The sequence below is a fragment of the Tupaia chinensis genome, unplaced genomic scaffold, assembly GCF_000334495.1.
Source record: "Tupaia chinensis unplaced genomic scaffold, TupChi_1.0 Scaffold000382_1, whole genome shotgun sequence".
Taxonomy (NCBI): Eukaryota; Metazoa; Chordata; class Mammalia; order Scandentia; family Tupaiidae; genus Tupaia; species Tupaia belangeri.
Window position 1 is genome coordinate 3,184,403 of NW_006159884.1, and position 15,338 is coordinate 3,199,740.

The 15,338-nt window shown below is 35.4% G+C and overlaps 1 protein-coding gene across 5 annotated transcripts in view; it reads left to right on the top strand.

The window, feature by feature from the left end:
- Positions 1 to 13,159, top strand: part of ROBO2 (roundabout guidance receptor 2) — a 700,057-nt gene extending 686,898 nt beyond the window's left edge. For 3 of the 5 annotated variants that reach the window (XM_027773853.1, XM_027773851.1, XM_027773852.1), the window contains 3 exons: positions 3,840 to 4,112; positions 6,116 to 6,316; positions 9,317 to 13,159. In XM_027773853.1, coding sequence (XP_027629654.1) covers positions 3,840 to 4,112; positions 6,116 to 6,316; positions 9,317 to 9,318 — 476 coding nt within the window. In that variant the 3' untranslated portion in view covers positions 9,319 to 13,159. The remainder of the gene's footprint in view (positions 1 to 3,839; positions 4,113 to 6,115; positions 6,317 to 9,316) is intronic. The other 2 variants (XM_014589802.2, XM_014589804.2) reach the window with 2 other exon arrangements.
- The last annotated feature ends 2,179 nt before the right edge of the window (positions 13,160 to 15,338 follow it).

Genomic DNA, 15,338 nt, shown 5'->3' on the forward strand with positions numbered 1-15,338 from the left:
GCATAGATGATCTTAGGGAGGTTCTACTGACAAGCATCATGTTTTGCTTCTTGTATTTTACTGTCAAGTACTCTGTCTCATGGCGTCAAACTAACTACTGAGATGGAAAGGTAATCTTTGTGTCCAATTAGAGAAATTGGGAATGGTGGGAAATGACAGTCTTTATCCTAAAGCCCATGCAAAACCCCAGGTACTTTTTTTTTTTTTTTTTTTTTTTTTTTAGGAGAGATTTTTGCTATAGGGTGCATGCACTTGCCAGAGAAGCAGAGAGATAGAAAGTGAGAAATCAACCCCCAGAGGAGATGGCCACATCAAAATCTCCTCTCCTCTATTCTATTCCTGGGACTTTGGGGTAGGCACACACTTGCCCAGAGTGAGTTCAAGCTGCCAGGTCTGGAACTTGAACCATGGTGGACCACGTGGGTGTCTCGTGACACAATCACCACACCATCTGCTGTTAGTAATCCACATACATTTTAAGGACATTTTCCTCCCTTGGGTAAAGTCTCTTCCATGCAGGCATTGCTGACTCCAAATTATCGATGCCATTTGTATAAGCCAAAGAGTATCCTTTGAAGCTAATGTGCTGACCAATGCCAGACAAAGGCAGATTTCTTATCATGAGCCTGTTTTCCTAAATTAACTCCTTCCAGCTTGGTCTCTGTTATCCTAGTCCTTACTATTCTGTTCAGACAGAATATTTCCCTGCCCTACTACTAGTTTTCCTTTGAAAAAAGTATGTACCCATTAATCTAGTCATTCAGATATTAAGTGTATGCCACGTGTGTGTAATGTGTGCATACTACTCTAGCTGTTGTGTTGTGATATCCTACATGGGCAAAGGAGTGAAAACAGAGATCTCAGAGTAAAATATGGCAGAAATGCATGGAGTAAATGATGATGATTCACACCATGGTGGACTCAGTGGAAGCAATGAGAAAGGTTGGATCCCAGAGGTAAAGTTAACAGTATTTGCTAATAAAATTAATATAGGCAGTAAAACAAGGAAGTCAATGATGAGTCAAAGATTAGGCCTACTTGGAGGAGGGAATTGCCACTAATTGAGAGGAGGAACACTACAGAGGGAACATATTTTATAAAGGATTATCTAGAACTCAGTTTCAATACACAAAATTTAAGAAGCTTTCTAAACATCTGAGTGGAACTGTCCAGTGTAGGTTTGACTGTACAAGTCTGCAGTTCATGAGAAGAGATAGCCAGGCTGGAAATATTTAATTTCTTTGTGTTTCCATTTTCTTACAAAAACAATGAGAATAATGGCATCTATTTCACTGGACTGTTGAGTGCCTGACAATAGCTAATTCTCAGTAGATCAGGAAGAGACTATTTAGTGAATTGATTTAGTTGAATTAAATCAACCTAAGAATGAATAATGATTTAAGGAGATGTATTTGATTATATACTGTTATTTTTTCCAACCATTCTTACTCCCGCCTCTTTTTAAAATTTGTTTATATCAATATGCATGCTATCATTTCTTCATGGAATATACAAACTCCAATTATGAAGCTATTTGATTTTATGTTAAATTAAATAGTAATCAGAATTTTAGCTGGCATAAGCAAGGTGCTCTTTCGGCATTTAAAAAAATGAAGCTGCTCTGATGGAGAGTAAAAATCAATAACAAGATGTTATTTTGGAAGCATATAGAGTAATTTCTCATCATTCAAGTTTGAATCTAATAACTTGAAAAAAATAATTAATTTGCATTTATAATAATATATAAAAGAAAGACAGTATCAAATATAAAGGAAACCATGTCTATTAAATTATTCAACAGATATCTCAATATGGAATTAGTTCTCTATTTTGGAATAAATGTCCAAATGCAACTTTATTCTCTCACAGACTCTGTTCTCTTTAATAATTAGTAATTGATCATCTAAGATGAGGACATAATAGGAACTGAGAATGCTACTCCAGCTCAGGAACTCCCAGAGTAGAGGCTCAGCACACCACCTTCACTACCAGGTTGATGGAGGTACCCGAGAGAGAGCATAAGACCTTTTTTTGGATTTTATTATATTATTATGACTATTATTTTATACATTCAATCATTACACATCACTGAGCTTGTAGAGAGAATTTACTCAACCTGAAATACACCTCAGACAAGTCCAGTTGAGAGTATTATACACAATATCATCAACAGGTAGTAAACCATTTTTGTGTCCCACAGATGGACAGTATAAGACTTCTTAAGAAAGTCTGTAAAGAACCATCTTAGCTTTCCTTTAAGGAAGCTATCTTTGACACACAAGAAATTTGTATATTTCTCTAGAATATTATTAGAAACAAGATAACACATTCCCCAAAATGCTATGAGAAATATTTGCTCATATAATGTCCATTCCCTCTATTAGTGAAATAAATGTGTATTATATATATTTGGTCTTTATGAACAAATCATATAATTGCCAATATTCTAAGGATGCTCCAAGAAATAACAATATCTTGCAAAGAAAGTTAGAAAGAAATGATCAGAATGAGTGTTTAGAAGATTTCAAAATCTTTAACAGTTATTCAGAAATAGCATGAAAGATGAAAAAAGGAACTATGAAGACATTCAAAATATGAAAGTATGATGATCCGAAGAAATAATAAAAGGAAAAATTAGCCGATGTCTGAACCCTCAGTTTTTTTGTTTCTGATGTTTAACTCAAAGAATTTTTCTGAAAAATTATTCTACTACATCTTGAGTTTCTGCAATGCATTGTCTGCTCTAGTACTATAAAGCATATCCATCTGTACTCTACACATTGGTTATTACTTATTAAAACTAATACATTTGAAGATTATAATATATTAGTTGTAACTCATTAGCTAACTCATGAAACGAACAGCCAGAATTAGTTGTTAGGCAGAATGTTAATTGCACTTAATAAACGTTAGCTTAACCCTTTGACTGTTGCTAAATGTGCCACAGACATGGGTAAAGGCAATCGTATGTTGCCTATGACACGGCATATAGTTCTTAATTTCCCAGGGGTGACATTTCCCATGGAGACTGGCAGGAGAGCTTTCCTTCTCTCAAGAGCTTGTTTTAACACAGCTGTTGGAATCTGTAGTTTTGTTATATCGTGTCATGGTATTTCTACTTTTTTTTTTTTGGAGAGATTTTCACTGTAGGGCGCGTGCGCTTGCCAGACAGACAGAGAGAGACATAGAGACAGAAAGCGAGAAATCACCCCCCAGGGGGGATGGTCACGCCGCAATCCCTTCTCCTCTATTCTCCTCTCGGGATCTTGGGCACGCACGCACACGCGCCCGGCGTGAGTTCTAAGCCACCGGGTCCGGGACACGAACCGCGGTCGACTACGTGGGAGTCCAGCGACATAGCCATTACGCTAACTGCTGGTTCCCATGGTATTTCTACTTTTGAAGGAGGGTTGGACAATGGGTTGAATATGCAGGATCTTCAAAAAGGATATGGAAATGGTGAATTATGAATCTGTCTATTTCTTTGCACCAAAATAAACCCATACGTTAATTTCATTCTCCATGAACTATTTTAAGTCCTCTTATGTAAACCATAAATTACCATTTACACACTTGGAATGTTGGCCTTGATGTACAGTTACAAACACTTTAATGTTTAGAAGTTGGATAAAATTAGTCAATTTTATTTTAGTATGTCCAAAAGACAACAAAGAGATCAAAAATATACATTTTGGATATAAATAGTTGACTTTCATCTTTTCAAAATTTCTTTTGCATGGGTGATACCTATAAGAGGGCAAAGGTTTTCTTCAACTCTTGAATTGATTTAATTTTTCATTAAATTTTAGTCCATTCTAAACATTATTCAAAATTTTTAGATCTTCCACCACCACCAGATCCCCCACCAGGTCAGGGTTTAAGGCAGCACATAGGCCCAAGCCAGCATGCTGGTAATGCGGAAAACTCAACAGAAAGAAAAGGAAGCTCCCTAGAGAGACAACACGCACCCAACTTAGAAGACTCAAAGAGCACGTTGGATTGTCCAGCTAGAACCTCCCTAGAGTGGCAGCGACAAACCCAGGAATGGATAAACTCCACAGAACGCCAAGAAGACATACGGAAAGCCCCACACAAACAAGGTGTCGGATCAGGTGTGTTCTGCACGGTCCCAAGAGAGTGTGGACTATTATCATTTTTTTTCCTACCAGGTATTTTAGATATAGCAATTGTGTAAGGGCATCAGAAATACATTTCCCTTAAGTCAGTAGTCAAAGTTGGAATTCCTTAGCAGAGTTTACAACACATGCCGTGAGGCTGAATCCAGTGTGTATCATTCTTCTAGTTAACCTGTCAGTAGGACCCTTGAGCCCAAAAGACCTCCGAACTTCATCTGCGGTGCTCAGGAAACAATTTTATTTTTTATTTTTATTTTTTTAATTTTGGAGGAAGCGTGCACTTGCCAGAGAGATAGAGAAGGAAAGTGAAAATGCAGCCTTAGTGGGGCATGATCACACTATTATCCCTTCTCTTCCATTTCTCCCTCTTCTCCAGCTTTTGGCCATCCGTGCACCTGTGTCCTGTGTGTTTCTAAAGTCACCAGGTCAGGGATTTAAGCCACAAGGTCAGACATATGGGATCAAGTTCCCTTAACCATCAGGCCACAGACTGGCCCAACAATTTCATATTTTGATTTTTGATGTTTATTTTAACATTTTTTAAACTACTGATTCATCTTTTGTATCAGTTTAATCTCAGCCTTCAACCAGTGTGTTCGTTTTGACTGAAGTAATCAGTCATTTGAAAGAGGAAATCGCTTTAATCAAAAAGGTGAATTAATTGCAATTAAAAAGTCACAAATAAATGCCTAATCACGGAAGTCTCATGTTGAAAACAGTTAAACTGGGCCTGCACAGTCTCCAACTGATTAAACTTAGTTGACTTTTTTGTCTACAATGGGAAATGCTCTTATTTATAAATGAAGCTTCTTAAAAATATCATAAAATAAATTTCATTGTTTGTCATTGGATATTTTGGGGGATGATTAGGGGAAGAAAAGAGATCCTGTTATAGAAATGCATTTTCTTTAATACCTCTTCTCATGTAAAGACTCGTTGAATATTGAAATATACACATACACATACATTTAACTTTTGAAAAAATTTCTTACTCATTCACTCATTTGAACTCAATCTTCTCTAGGATTAGGTTCCCTTAACCATCCTCTCCTTATGCATTTTTCATAATTATTTTGTCACAACATGGTGCTTGATTTTTTGGAAAATGTGATTTATGCAAGAGCCAAAGATGACAACATCAATATCCAGATTTAGTGAAACATTCAGGAATGTTATATTATTCAAGCTGTGAGATTAAAAAAATAATAACGTGATCCTTGTCATTAGGGATTATCTAAACAGAGAAATAGTAAATCTAGTCAGCAGGTTTTTTTTATTCATCTAGCAGCCTATACCTAAAAAGAAAAAAATAAAAATAAAAAGGTGAGGAGGATGGGAAGGTAGTGAGAAAAAGATGAAAAAGAACGAGAAAGAAAAACATGTTTCAAAGTATAAAGTATTTTTTTAGAAATGTCATCATGAGTTATTTGTAGAGAGAAAATGTATATAAAAATAATAGCACATTATTTATTAAAATGTGTGGGATTTTCTTTTTCTTTTAGGAAAAAATACAGTCTTTCAAATCATGTATTTTTCTAATTAAGAAACAACAGAAGTTTTAAGAGCTTATTAATTAGCTAATTAGAGTGCCTTATCTAAATTGATTGAGAAAATGTTGCCAATATTTAAACTAAAGCATAACCATTTTTCTTCTATCTTGATGGGAAAATTAAATTGAAACCTCACTGAACTCTAGAAATCACTCTCAGATATTTTGTTCCATAAACTATGGTTCATTGTATGCGGCACTCTTCTATAATAAATTTAAATTTTGCAAATAATACATAACATTGTATACTTATCCCAAGATCTCATTTCATTCAGTTCCTATTGAATGAAACTTCATTATTTAATTTTCCTAAAGAATGAACTAGTAAAATAGCTCATCCTGAGCTTAATATTTGAAAGTTAAGTTTGTGTTTTGAGCCTTTGCCGCTGTCCAACTTTGCCTTTTGCATTTTTTTTTTTTTCTTTTTCAGAGGAAGCCTTGGTGCCATATAGCAAGCCCAGTTTCCCATCTCCAGGTGGCCACAGCTCTTCGGGAACAGCTTCTTCAAAAGGATCCACTGGACCTAGGAAAGCAGAAGTGCTGAGGGGAGGCCACCAGCGTAATGCCAGCGACCTCCTTGACATAGGATATATGGGCTCAAATAGTCAAGGACAGTTTACAGGTGAATTATGTAAGTGTTTTAGGTCATTTAAAAGGCTATGAAGAGGGGCAAACTGGTCGCTTGGTGGTTAAGGCACTGGACTCCCACATGGCTGACTGTAATTCAAGTCTGAACCTGGCAGCTTGAAATTCACACTGGTTGCATGTGCGTTCAGGCTTGCCCAAAATCTCAGGAGGAGAAATCAAAAAGGGATTGTGGTATAGCTATCCTCCTTGGGAGGTAGGGGAGGGGATATCTCACTTTTCTCTCTCATTGTTTCTTTCTGTCTCTCTCTGGTGAGTGAAGGCACCCTATGGCAAAGCACCGCCCCCCATGTCCCACCAAAGCCTATCATGATGCAGAAAGTATATTAGGCTAATAGCATTGCTATTTGTTTAAGTTTATTTATTATCATGAGAGAGAAATACAAGAGAAGAGTCAGGCACCACCCTCCCTCCCCCCACCTCACCTCCCCCAAAAAAGAGCTCTTCAAGCTACAATCTGATTCCATTCTGAACCAGCCCAAATCATCGGCCTACGTCCTGGGACACGGACCCTGGACTACTCCCATGTGTGTCTAGTTGAATCACTGCTGTGCTACCAACTGGCCCTAGTAACAGTTGTAAACAGTAATATGTTTAAATGTGCCATATTAAACACATTTTAGAATAATATAATAGGAAACTTGCTCTATTATGAGAAAAAAATGTATTATACCTTTGAACTGCTTTGGTCATAAGTAAGACTGTAGCTGTTTCAGCAGTCAATGAAATAGACATTTCTGCTATTTCAAGTGCAATTTATTCTCTAAAAAACTATTTTACTGTGGCCAGAAGATACCATGATGGTTAAGGTGCTGGACTCTCACATGGCCAACCATAGCCCAAGTACTGGACCTGCTGGCTTGTAGATCACGCCGGGCACATGTAGATATGTATGTAAATCCCAGGAGGAGCATGGAGGAGAAGGGATTGTGGTGTGGCTATCTTTCTTGAGGGGATGGTTTCTCATTGTGTCTCTCTGGAAAGTACCCTATGGCAAAAACCTTAAAAAAAAATGTAAGTAATTAGTTTTAATATTTACAAGTTAAATTAAATATAGGCCATTCAGTAGTTTGCTTTGCCTTTTACATTATTTTTAGTTTTTGTTATAGGGCGTGCACACTCTCCAGAGAGAGATAGAAGAGACAAAGACTGTGAGAGAGAAAGTGAGAACTCACCCTCTAAGGAGACGGCCATGCCACAATCCCTTCTCCTCCATGCGCCTTTTGGGATTTGGGGTATGCACGCACACATTCCCAGTGTGTTTCTCAAGCTATGGGGTCTGGAACTTAACTACCCAGTCAGCCATGTCGATCCAATGCCTTATCCACCATGCCACAAGCTGGCCCTGCTTTGCCTTTTCACCTGAGTACAATAAAAGGGAACATGTTGACTTTTGGGTAGTTTTAAAGAGTTTAGAAGTCCTCATTCTCAAGTTGCTCTTTATTTACGTCTTTTTGAAATATGGGGAGTCAGGGTCAAATCCATAGTGCAGGGTAGGAAATTGGATCCTACATGGCCAAATGTGGGTTGAATCCTGTCCCCATCAGCTTGAAAAACACACCAGGAATGTGTGTGTGTGTGTGTGTGTGTGTGTGTGTGTGTCTGTTTGCCAAAATTCTAGTTGGAAGGAGAAATGGAGGAACAAGGATTGTGGCGTGACCATGGTCCGTCAGGTGTTGCTTTCTCTCTGTCTCTCTACTACTACTTTGGAAGGTATGTTCTCTCTATTTCCATCTCTAATGAGTATTTTTGCCTTCTAGTAATAAAAAAGAAAAGAAATATGGAGAAGCAACCTTGAAAAGTTCATCTTTTTTTTTTAGTTAATTTTTAATATTTTGATTATAGTAACTTATCAATAAATTCCTTTTTTGAACAACAAAGTAGCACAACTAATCAGTTTTCTAAATATAAAATACCAGATAATAGAGGAAAATAAGATTGTTACAGTATGTCCCAGTAAAAAACACTGACCTTGTTATTTTAATTTTGCCATGAAATTTACCAATCTCCTGTCTAATATAAAAATTACACTTTATGTATATTTTCATCAGCCTTTTAAAATTGAACTTAAAAATATTACCCAGAGGGATCAGTGGGCTCTAATATTCTCAACCATTTAATTGGTTATATAATATAAGAAAGTAAACTTCCTAATCTCTCTATATCTCCATATAAAAAAATAAGATTCCTGTTTCACTCACATCCTAGACTATATAGGGGATTCCATGAAATAATGAAAAGGTAAAATACTTTAAAACTACAAAGCTCTTTACTGGTTTGAGTTATATTTTTGCATATTGCTGACCCAATTGTTACTAAGATATGTTTCTATTTCAATTTATGACTACTTGGATTTTCCCTTGACTTTTATTTTTAAAATATTATAGACTCACAAGCAGTGCAAAAATATTTCTACTCAGATTTTGGTCTTCAAACTCTACAGGGTTTCTTTTCCTTTTCCTGCTTTTCTCCTTCAAGTAAAATTACTTTTTTTTTTCTTTCTTTTTCATGAGAGAAAACAAGAGAGAGAGAGAGTACAAGAGTAGGATGAAGAGAGAGGGAGAGAGGCATAAAGATAGTTATTTTTGAGAGAGTCTTACCATGTCTTACAGCATGGTCCTGCTGTCTAAGCTTCCCAGGTAGCTAGGAGCGCAGGCAGGCACCTCCACAGCCAACCTGCTGGAATTTGGGCCAGAGAGTGAAGATAGGCCCCCCCATGGGCCTCAGCACCTGTGCAGCAGTGCCCTCCCACTCATGGCACCAGGGCTGGACAAAGGGATAACTGGAAGTTATGAAATCTGTAGGATGACCTTACTCATCCACACCATCTATCCGATGGCCTTATCTTCACCTATTACCTTATTACTTTGTTTTTTGTTGTTGTTTGTTTTTGTTGTTGTTGTTGTTATACTACCCAGGTTAAAATACTCAATTTACCCACAAACTTTATTTCTGATTTTTTTCTTTTTCTTTTTTACCTCTTTAGAGTAACTGAGAGGAGACATACAAAGCTGCTCTGAAGGATCATCAGGTCCGAACTCATGGAAGTGATGACACTAAACAGTGCAATGGACAATTTCTTTATTTATGTACTATTGAAAGAACTGTAAATGCAATGTAAAGACACACAGCCACACATATCCCACAGATATTTTACTTGTGTTCTTCTCTTAAGTACACCACCCACCTTAACTCTTTCTTGTCAGGAGTATATTAAAAAAAAAATGAAAAAGAAAGAAAACAAAAATCTCCCTCCAGGAAGAAAAAGATTTTCCTCTGTATATAATTTCTTTTGTGCATTGCTATGCAAGCTCACTCTTTTTAGCTCTGTTCATATTATTGTCTGTTCTTATTGGTCTGTTGTACTATATGTGAATTAATAGGCTGTGGTGCCATATATTAACTTTTAATTGTGTAACTTTTATGTTTAAATTTTGCACTGCAATTTTATTTGGTGATAAGCACAAATCTCTACTCCTCATGACATGAAGAAAAAGACTGAATGTGAAGGGAGTTTCTGTACTGTAAGCTAGGTTGGATAATTCTGGTAATAGCCAGTCATGTTAGATGGTTTTCAGTTGGGGTGTAGAAATAGGAAGATGCGATGGTGTTAGTAAAGTCTTCTTTGAACATCAGGGACTGAGTCAATATAAAGAAAGCAGAAAGGTGGCTTTTATTATTGACAAAAGCAGGGGTCACAAGAAAGAAGTTTGTCTTAAGATTGAATATGCATTAAAATAAACAGGTAGCAGATATGTACTAAAATTGCTAAAAACAATGAAAGTTTTATTTAGAATCAATTTTAACTATTCAACTGTGATTGTAATTGACCCATCAGAGAATTACAATAAGCAAAAAGAAATTAAGTAAGGTATTTCCTAAGAGCTTTTCACTAAAGATTTTTAACAAAAGCATTTTCTAAATTACCATAATTAATCTTTCCAATTTATTAAGTCAGAATATAACATGAATTAACCCAAGGAAACAAACAAAACGAACACACTAATATCTAGCAAATAGTTAAAGAAGCAATTTGTTATTAGGACATACTCGGGCTGCTTCAAAGCTATATTGCAGTATCTTGTTTCATCTTTCTAATACATGTACAGTACATGCTAGAGGATAGAGCTGCATCACTTAAATTCATGATCTTTATGAAATAATGCAGTCTATATACATTTTCTGTTTTATTTGGTTACAAAGTAAAGTGGATGCCACCAAACGTATAGCCAAATTGTAAGTGCTTAAAAGGCAGTGCTCTGAGTATGTTCAGTTCACAGTAAGTAGATTTATTGGAATAAATATTTTATGGTACAGTCTCAGAAATTGGCTACCAACTAAAATATGTTTGACCCATTTTGAATGAGTAAATTGAAAAGAAAGCTTAAAAAGAGAAAAATGCATGTTTATACACTTTTAAAATAAAACCAAACCTTGTAAGTGGACATTAATGACAGTGTCCTGCCTCATTTGTTTTCACAATTTGCAGGAGTTCCTGAACATCAGTCATGTATGCTGAAAAGAAATAGGACTTTTATATATATGTTAGCTACTGTACATGTATAGTCAGTCGAGTAGAAGAGAACGTTCCTGAAATTTTCACCTGTGACATTCTCCCATGTGCTTCCTACCCTATCCTAAATTCTATTTCTATCTGTACTTTCTCATTTATTTCCTGTGATGGCTTGAGTAGTTGGTACTTCAAAAATTATTCAGTGTCATGGTCAAGGTCAGTTCTTAAATATGGGACCCCTTTGAATGATAGCTCATATGGCATGCATTATTGGCTCAGTCTCCAATTGATGTCATGTGGTTATAGCCAAGGATTGACAATAATTAAATCTTCCCACCTTTTTTATTCTCTAAGACTGCATCAGCACAGGCAAGTATAGGATGTAATGTCTTTGTGGGCCCCAACATCCTGGTGCCGCGTAGTTCATTTCTTCTCTGAAGAGCAGAAGAATTCTGAGACACACTCATTAACCCTTTAGCAATGTTTGACCATCAGTGCCTGAATTTTAATGCAGTTTGATTATTCTAGGACAAAGAGGCTGGGGAAGGGAGAAAGTTTCTGCAAAGAATGAATACATACGTATTTACAACTCAAGGATGAAGGGTATTTCCATTTTTGTTCAGGTAGTTTCCTATTTCACTTCTTTCTGTTTAAAAGCAAACACATTTCCAAGAGTTTCATTCATTTGTGCTCCTTTTACGCTCCTCTGTGACCCAATTTAGTCTAAAACTTGAGTTTATTACACCTAATTTGAACTGCTGTTTATGGACAGGTGAAAGTGATTACGAATGAAGTGTATGCATGCAGATGACCTATGGAGTATGACGGGGTACAGCATCATAGCTTCTTGATTGTCTTCAGTACGTACATAAAAATTAAATGCTCCAGTTAGATTATGTTAGTGAAGACCCTGTGACTACTTGGAATTTTCTTTTAGTTTATTCATGTTGCCTCTAAAATCTAGTTTAAAATAAATTGTTCAGTCAAAACTTTACCAACAATATCACCCTCACACAGGCAGAGGGCAAGATAAAATGTTGTGACTATATGAATGAATTCAGCAACATTATCAAAAAAGGAGACTTCATTAACTTGCTATATGTAAAAAGCTACTAATCAGTATATAGGAAAATATAAACATGTGTGAGAGCCACCATGTTTTTTTTCCATTTTGTAACTGATTAAATGAATGTGAGTAGAAATTCAATTAGCTCCCTCTTTTGCAGATTTAAACAGAGGCCTCATAAGCCATCAGAAGGAAATATGGGTAGGAGAGAATGTAGTCTTATCTTGCACTCATAGGCAACACTGCAGTGCAGTCCTGTCAGACACAAACAGCTTCATTCAAACAGGCAAAGTCTCCTTTGGGAACATGGCCATATCAGTGCCCAAACTCAGGTATGCCAGTGTATATAGGTGGAGTCAGCCTACCCATTCTCCAGATCCTTTCCATGGTACATTTAAAATAAGGCAGGATAGCATAAGGACATGAAAATAACTGATTTCTTCACAGAATTTGAATCCAATTCAAGGGAGAATATAGGAAAATCAAGACCAGCATGTAAGGTATCACGTAACCAAAGGGAAGTAAAACCAATGCAAGTTTACTTGCTTGGAGTAACAGAAATGATTTATTGGCATTCTATGTCATAGTTTAATGCTCTGGGTATTTACGTATTTTTTTCAATGAGATTTGAGTTGAAAGTTAGTATGCGCTTTGGTGAACACTTTCCAATTTCTGTTCAATGGATTTATGTCATTGTCCATTGACAATATAATGACAATACCAATGAATGAGCTCTAAACTGTGGTGTATCTTCTCCACTGGGAAGTGATTGTGCATCAGTATTAAAGATATGCAGAACTATAACATTCACAGATTTGTTCATCTACTTCTGTATATTGTATTAATAGAATTACATGACAAGAATTGGTGTGAACATGTCTTTCCACACTATCTTAGAGGTGAAGTTACTTTTATTTTGCTTCTCTATAACGTGCATTTCAAATGAAACACCACACTTCTTTTTATATGACATTCAGTTTACTGATTTTTTTAAATCTCATAATTTCAAAAGCATTTATTGTGACTTTAAAGTGTTGCAAGATAAGGGATTTTGTGGCCGTGGGTAGACTTTTTATACTTTGTTTTATAGATAGATTTTTTTCATTGTAGTTTGTTTAAGTCACCAAACAGCGTCCAAAATCTTAATGTGTCTCATTTGATGTTGTTAGATCAGAAAAAAAAAAAAAGAAAAAAAATTGACATAAAACTGGTTAATAGTATTGTCAAAGAATTGTGTATTGTGTACTCACTGGGAAAAAAATAAAATATATTCACATTTCAAATTTGTAAAACAGCCATTTATGTAAAACAAACTTGCTTATGGACAACTCAGAAGAACATTTCTACCCTGTCACTTAGAACTTCACATTAATTTATTACAACAAATGCAAAATCTTATTTTCTAATTCAGTTATGGGTATGATAAATAATACTTGTCATTGACTTACAGTAGTGACTGAAAAACACCAATGAAGAATGTAACTAGCATTTGACATTATAGACTCCATTCTAGTGGCATTTCTTTTCATAACTTTTTCCTTCCCGTACCGGAAAATTTTTAGGTAGACAAAATACAAACCATTTTTCTTATACAAAATCACTTAATATATAATTTTTGAAAGTACAATTAAATAAAATAATTGGAAGAAAGTGGGTATTTCTTGACTGCTTGGAAACAACTAGTAATAAATTCCTTTTAAAATTTTGAATGTTGAGGCACAGTAATGAAGGGAGCCCATTCTCCCACGGCTGACCACCTCATTCAGTTCTCAGCCGGACAATTAGACAAACACAGTGGGCACATGTGCATAGATACCCAAAATCCTATCTGGCTGAAGAAATGGAGGAGAAGGGATTATAGCGTGACCATACCCCACTGGAGGGGTGCTTTCTCCCTTTCTCTTTCTCTGGTAAGCACACAAACCCTCTGAAGATAAAAAAAAAAAAAAAAAAAATTAGGTGTTGAAATGCTATCAGTGTCTGGGTAAAATAGAAAAATGTTCTACTGTGTTATACTTCATAAATATTTCATTCTTTTTACTATAAAGTATACCTACATGTTCAAATTATCTCCCAAAATGAAAATAAGTAGTTTCTACATTTTTATAAATAATAATAGCATAAAAATAGAAGAACATTGTTTAATCCTGAAACATTCATTTAAAAATATTTTTGAAAACACATAGAAGATGGACATTTCAGTTTCAATTAATTTAGGTTAATAATAGAGAATAAAATAGAGTAATGTAAATCCTGTTGCATTAATATAACATAGCAGCAATACATAGTACTTGTTACTAACAAATCCATCAGTTACCAACAAGATAAATTGCAGAACAATTAAAAAACAGCCAACAATTTATGGAATTTGTGGGTACCATGGAAACACATACACATCACAAAAGTGCAAAAAATTACAAAGGTTTATTAAAATACCACACTAACTTTTCTTGATTATAGTGTGTGTTATTAGCTAGAGAAAAGATATATCTATGTTGTGGGTAAGCATTTAACAAGAAATAATATTTAATATACTTAATTTGTGAAAAATACTTGTTTTCTGCAGTCTGCAGTAAAGTTCTGCAGAGAAGAGCAGATAAAGTTCTTTCTAAACATCATTTCAAAATGGGAAGTATGAAATAAAACTTTACAGTAACAGAATGTCATGTTTTAAGAATACAAAGAGAAGCAGAAAAGCTAGCTAGGAGGGAAGACAGCATTCTGTCTCCCAAAGTTTTTAAGGACTCTTTGACCTTGATAAATTTAGTGCAGTCTCAATATTGGCCTTCAGCTTCATAGGCACAGAGAAAGAATTTGATACATGAAAGTGTCACAAAGCTGTCAAGCATCCCAGAGATAGATGCAAGACAATTGTAAGACTCTGTTTAATTTATGAAGAACAACAAAGGTGACTTGCCTTTGCATCTTCTACTCAACACGATTAGATACCTAAGAAATATATATGTGTATGCGTATACATATATATACACACACAGATACTTTAGTAATCAAACTACATTTGTAAATTCAAATACAATAACCTTGGCTGAGGTCAAGGACTATAATGGAATTTTGCAGGCCATTATGCCTGTTTCTAATCCATAGCACTGTAACATCTTTGGCCTATAAAATACCTAGATGGGAAACATTCTCTAGGTAGCAAACAATGATTTTTAGACAATTTTAAAGCATTTGTTTTCTGGACATTTCTGATTAATTTGTTTATGACAAACCTGTTTTCTAGTTTGCTATTCATTCCCCTTGTAAGCACATATTAAGACACTCTGCTAAGAATTAAATATTTAGAGTAGTTAAACAGAAGTAACTTGCATTCATAACTAGATTAATATCTTTTATTAAGTCTTGTCCTGATTTTTAGGAATGTACCTTTCTGATGAATGTTTCTAAAATAAGGGAAAGACTGAAACT